General features: G+C 32.7%; 2 protein-coding genes across 2 annotated transcripts in view; both read right to left on the minus strand.

Moving 5' to 3' along the window:
• The window catches only part of LOC100638402 (uncharacterized), a 4764-nt gene extending 788 nt beyond the window's left edge, over positions 1-3976 (minus strand). Inside the window, exons 1-4 of the mRNA XM_020003161.1 lie at positions 3774-3976; positions 3575-3727; positions 3193-3486; positions 22-2259 (exon numbers count right to left, since the gene is read on the minus strand). Coding sequence (XP_019858720.1) covers positions 22-2259; positions 3193-3486; positions 3575-3727; positions 3774-3969 — 2881 coding nt within the window. The 5' untranslated portion in view covers positions 3970-3976. The remainder of the gene's footprint in view (positions 1-21; positions 2260-3192; positions 3487-3574; positions 3728-3773) is intronic.
• A 299-nt stretch (positions 3977-4275) lies between these two features.
• LOC105314613 (heat shock factor 2-binding protein-like) lies at positions 4276-5680 on the minus strand. The gene is made up of 7 exons (XM_020003162.1): positions 5570-5680; positions 5407-5518; positions 5333-5347; positions 5250-5279; positions 5124-5197; positions 4486-4634; positions 4276-4392 (listed from the first exon to the last, which is right to left on the minus strand). Exons 2-7 carry the CDS (start codon positions 5445-5447, stop codon positions 4345-4347), a joined length of 357 nt encoding a protein of 118 aa, XP_019858721.1. The 5' UTR covers positions 5448-5518; positions 5570-5680; the 3' UTR covers positions 4276-4344.
• Positions 5681-5691: the final 11 nt, after the last annotated feature.

Genomic DNA, 5691 nt, shown 5'->3' on the forward strand with positions numbered 1-5691 from the left:
CTATTGAAAGAAATGTTATACTTGTATTTTTGCATATTCCTTTAATGATAGTATTGAATATATTCCTTTCATGAACATCAATTTTTTCTTGGATATCAGCAAAATGAGATCTATTTGCTTGTCTATGATCAACATTGAATTCTTGTAGAGTTACTTTTTCTGTTAAACATCTCTCAAGATCAGAACAACAGCAATGCTCCATATTATATTTTTGCATTTTTTCATTCATTTTCAAGTGCAGTATTTTTATTTGTGCGGAAAAACTGAGGATTTGTACAAGTACATCACACGTGTATAAAGAAGTAACTGATATTTCAATGTAGTACTCCTGGATATTTCTTAATTGTTGTATTGTATTTTTGGTGAGTCCGTAAAAATGTACATCTAGTCTTTTTGTGTTCAATATGGTAGTCAATACTGATAGTTCATCTTGATATAATGGCATGAGATGAAGATGGTTCCAGCGGGTAGTACTGCTGGCATTAAGAAAATAGTTAAGACACAATACGTCAAATAGTGAAAATTGTAATGCATGAAGACAAATTGATTGAGGACTAATGGATAGTGCTAATGTTTGGCATAGTTCTTTATTTTGTGATTCGTAAAGGAGATGAAGAAGGAGAATAGAAAAACCATCAACATGAGTAAGGAAGTTATCATGATGGACATGATTAACTATTGGATTAGTATAGAAATAGGACTGATATTGAGTATCAAATCCAAATAACCTTCTTGTTTTGCACTGTAAGTTAATTGATTTATTGAAGTATTGTTCATAATTCTCATGTGGACTAAGTTTGGTTAGGCCTGCCACAAACCTCAGACACATTCGAAAGTGTTCATTTTCCAAATGTGTATGAAATATCTGCTCTGGGTTCGGTTGCTTATGTATCCACCATGCTGCTAGAAACTCTTGAATACTCAAGTGCAGAAACTGATACTTTTTCTGCCTGTAATCTTTCAAAGTTGTTAATAGTCCAAAATAATTATTGCCCTTGGCTGCTGACATCTTTTGTATCGAAGAAAATGTCATTATTGTATTAGCCAGGTTAGTGTAAGCAAAATAGCAAATCTGTTCAAAAGGTGTTGCTAACTCTACTGGTAATGAACAAAGGCTGTCTAGGACCTGTGGATCATCACCATCCTTTTCTCTTTGCCTGTTGATAGTTTGTAAAATAAAGTTCTTATACAATTCAGTAAGTGTTGTTGGAAGTTTTCTTTCTGTATCATACACTAAAATGATGATTGAACAGATTAAAGGTATAAAACATAACGATTGGACATCACTTTGTACTTTAAGTTCATTAATTAGCTTCACTGCTAGTTTTGACCCTATAGTTTTATCAGTACTTTTGACTTCAAAAAAAACAGATTCAAATCGGAAAAATTTACCATGACCAATATTTTCTGCAATGAGTTCTTGTGCTAATTTTTCATCTTTTTGAAGTGTTTGTATAATTACTTTCGCTATTTCATCCTTAGAAAATCCAATAACTTGAATATGTTTATTGAGAGGAGACATTTTTATAAGTGAAGAGGAAGCATAGCTACGAGAGGTAACAATTACTGAACATTGGTCTAACTGCTCTCTACGAATAATAGCAGCAGCTAATGAAGATTGTCTGTGGTATTCATTTAGTTCATCCCAACCATCAAAAATTATCAGCATCCCCTCTCCATTGCACTCCTCAAACAAATCAACTATCATAGGAACATTATTACGTTTATACACAAATAGATCTTTTAATGTATCGGCTTTAGCTATCTTCTCATTTCTCAAAGGACAGTAAAGTACCAAGTCATAATGCGGAATGAGTTCTCCATCAGACCACATATGTAAAAGTTTACGACAAAGTGTTGTCTTGCCAATGCCAGGAGGACCATCTATTAAAACTACAAGACTTAGAAAATCTTTTGTAGGTTTTAGAATATCCTTAATATCAACTTTTTCATTTCCAGCGAGATGATATATTTCATCTACTTGTCCCCGTAGAAAGTACCAATCTGACGACTCTTGTTGCTGAGTAGAAGCGTCATCTTGAGGAACAAAGTTATCTTGATGAAAAGTTGAGTTATTTTCTTGAGAAGTTGTGCTATCTTTTTGCTGTATAAGTGCTAATCTTCCAAAGACGTCATCATTTCCAACTTTTGGTGGCCAATCTGTTCCAATAATACTTTGTTTTTTGTAGTTTTGTTTTAAAATATCAGCATATTTTTTTACATCATCAGGGTAATATGGTTCAATTTCATCAGACTGACCTGTCAACAATAATACCAGCACTAATAGCACATTTATATCATAATTATAAATCTAAGGCTATATTAAATTTGGGTTAAGCCATTTTTAGTTATTATGGATAAATAATATAAAATTTCAAATAATTATACACAATTGCACATAATACAAATTTACTCCATAAGGATCCACTGTATATATAGTGAACATTATATACACCCTAGTCTCGTCCCCCTAAAGCAAAGGGGTGGGGGACGAGACTATATACACCCTCAATTATAATCCCTAAATAATGGTTAGTAAGCCTAAATTTTTTATTTAATCACACCACAAGTTACAAAGCCCATATATTCCTCAAAAAAAAATTCATTATAGCACTTTGAAAATTTGGCCTAAGGCCACTCCAATTAGACACAGGGTTTCCCACAAAGTATGGATGCTTCACAAACTGACGAGCACTACATCGCATTTAGAGCAACTTTTAAATTCATTAAAAATCCAAATTTTATTGGAATCAGCTCAAAGTTGATACACAACATAAGTACATGTATATGTATCAGAAAAAATAAAATGAAGAAATCTCTCATTGTGATTTTTGTCAAGATACTCTGTCTTAGGTCCAATTTTTGAGCAACTTAACAATCCACTGATAAGAAGCTGCATGTGGCAAACCCTGCGTAGTTTCCTGTTTCTAGCATTAATGGTGCCGTGTTGCAAACTTGCAATTCATTATTAAGGGTTTACTTTACATACACACAGTTTATACAAGTGATACAAATAAATTTAATGAAAATAAACAAGCCCACCCTAATCTGTAATGGGAAACAATGGATGTGCTTATAATTAACATGTACTTTTCACCAGCTTTAATTATAATAAAAATTATGAAGCTCTTCAGTGTACCATATACCAGTATGCATATTATAATCACTGTAGCAAATAGTTTACATACATACCAAAGATAGAATTGACTAGATCTGTTAGTGCCCGATTTCTTGGGTTCCTTAATGTATGAAATACATCAAATAGATACTGGTATGAATCCAGAGAGGCCTTCAACTGTTGTTCAAGGACATTCACAAGTAAATAGGCTCTATTACGAGGTGTAGATGATGATAAAAGCATCTCTTCTTTGGTTTGTTGTGGTATTAAGTTTTTAGCATACAGCCTATTTGTTGCCTTAATAAGTGTTGAAGAAATTGCATTAACAAGTTTGTCAGAGCACATCCTTAATATTTCCTCAGGGTCACCTACAAGTATAATTACCATATAGTTAAGATAAAATTAAAGTGATTCATACAGGTCTCGCCCCAATTATACATATAAATTCATACATACCTGTTATAGGACCAGGATTGAGTTCAATATCTCCTGACAAGAACAGAAGTAGCCGACAGACAACGAAATACAGAAAAATACAAACTAAAATGGAAGCAAATCCTCCAGCCAAGACAAAACGAAAGCATGCAGAGGAACAACTAGTAATAATGCCTGACATAGATAATTAGTATTGTTATAGCATTATAGAGTTACCTACCTGGAAAAAGTAAAGATGCTACATTACTAAGGTAGACTAAAGCGACAATCAGATACAAAGATATAACATTGCTGGTCTTGTCTCTAGCCACAGTTTTACACAAATTTGGATGGCAAAATTGAGTTGACCTACAAGCAGCAGTCTTACAGCTATTCCATAGGCCAATGCAGGCTCTCCATTGGGAAAGATCCACCATTTTTCAAAAGCAGAACTCACGTGATGCATGATTACAAAAATAATATAATCTCTTGACAGTGTAATGCAACACTGTTAAATCATGCTTGTCTCTTTTTAATGGTAAAAGGCGGACTTACAATATTACGCTAGGCCAACGTACCATCAATTTTTAATCAAAAGTGTGTGCAATTTGACCTTTTGATGCATGCTTCATGCTGGAATTGAACCAGATAGTCCTGATGTTACATTGACGCTCCAGTCTCCAGCGTCAATGTAACGTCAGGACTAGCGTAATATTGTAAATCTGCCTTAACAGATATTAATCATCAGTTTTAAGTGACTTAGGTGATTCATAATTATTAGAAACAGTTATCAGCTTATAGAAGTATTGTCATTAAAGCCTTTGAATATCCACCATCAATTCACAAGCCACTTGCTTAAACTACACATAGTATGACAAAAAAGGAAACATGAGAGAAAGCGAGGAAAGAAAAACAAATAAAAACGCCAATATCATGATATCATAGTAAATTACCTCTTCACTTTTAGAAGAAGCAAATTCTTGTAGTAGTTCAGGAGTAACTGATTCCATTACTTGTTGCATTAGTGCTGGAGTCAATGGCTCAAGGATAAGTGACTGTACCAACTGGAGACAATACAATGACACTGTACTGCAAACATCCTCTATAATAATAATAATAATAATGATTAAAATAACAACAATAATAATAATGATAAAAATAATAAAATAATAACAATAATAATAATACACAGTATTTTTTAAAAAAAAAACAAGGTATAGCCATGCCTGACATGGGCAGATCTAGAAAAGGTTTATAAAAATAATGATTTCGTAAATTCACACAATCCCAAGAATAAAGCCATATGCCAGAATAACAACATATATACATGACACATTCTACATGTAAAGATATTAAAAGTACAAATGTACATGTATTTACCGTATAGGGGATATATTTCATGGGGATTTAATTTTGCTAATTTCACAGCTTTAAAAAATTCATGAAAATTTCTATCTATGCAAATTATTTTTTATCATACTAATAATGGTCAGTAGAGAAAAAACGCAAAATAAATTTTCTTGTGAGTAGGTTGAAAGGTGATTTTCATAAAATATTTTCCCTGGGAAATATACCCCCTATAGGGTATTACCTTTAGCTAGCCACATTAATATTTTCAGTAGATCGGGTTCAGATCTTAATAATGTTAGTCCTTTTTGATTAATACTATAATTATGTCATATAGAGACTTATAAATATTGTTAAAATTATTAGGTACCTGATGTTATAGAGGAGCATAAGAATGAGACTATAGATGAAAGAGACCATTAAGCTGATATAAATTAACATTCTAAAACTAACCTCTTAATTTTAGCACTATAAGTGAGACATAAAATGATAAAAATAATCATAGCAATAATTATTTTAAGGTTTACCATCCTTGAGAGAGGGGGGCTGTAGCCAACACTGAGCACATGTTTTTCAACAGTTCCTGTCCTTCAGGACAAGATGACAAATATTCTCTTCCATAAGCAGATGCTGCAATATCTAAAATTATAATTACAGTCTTAAGTATAAATACTTCTAGGTAGAACTAACTGGTAACAGTACCACAAAGGGAGATGACAAACTGAGATTCTTGACTGGATTCACTAGGTAAGTCACTATTATAAGTTGATAGATAGCTGTGCAGTGTGGCTGATACCAATTGTAGAAAATCA

The sequence above is a fragment of the Amphimedon queenslandica genome, unplaced genomic scaffold (assembly GCF_000090795.2).
Source record: "Amphimedon queenslandica unplaced genomic scaffold, v1.1 AMPQUscaffold_12734, whole genome shotgun sequence".
NCBI lineage: Eukaryota > Metazoa > Porifera > Demospongiae > Haplosclerida > Niphatidae > Amphimedon > Amphimedon queenslandica.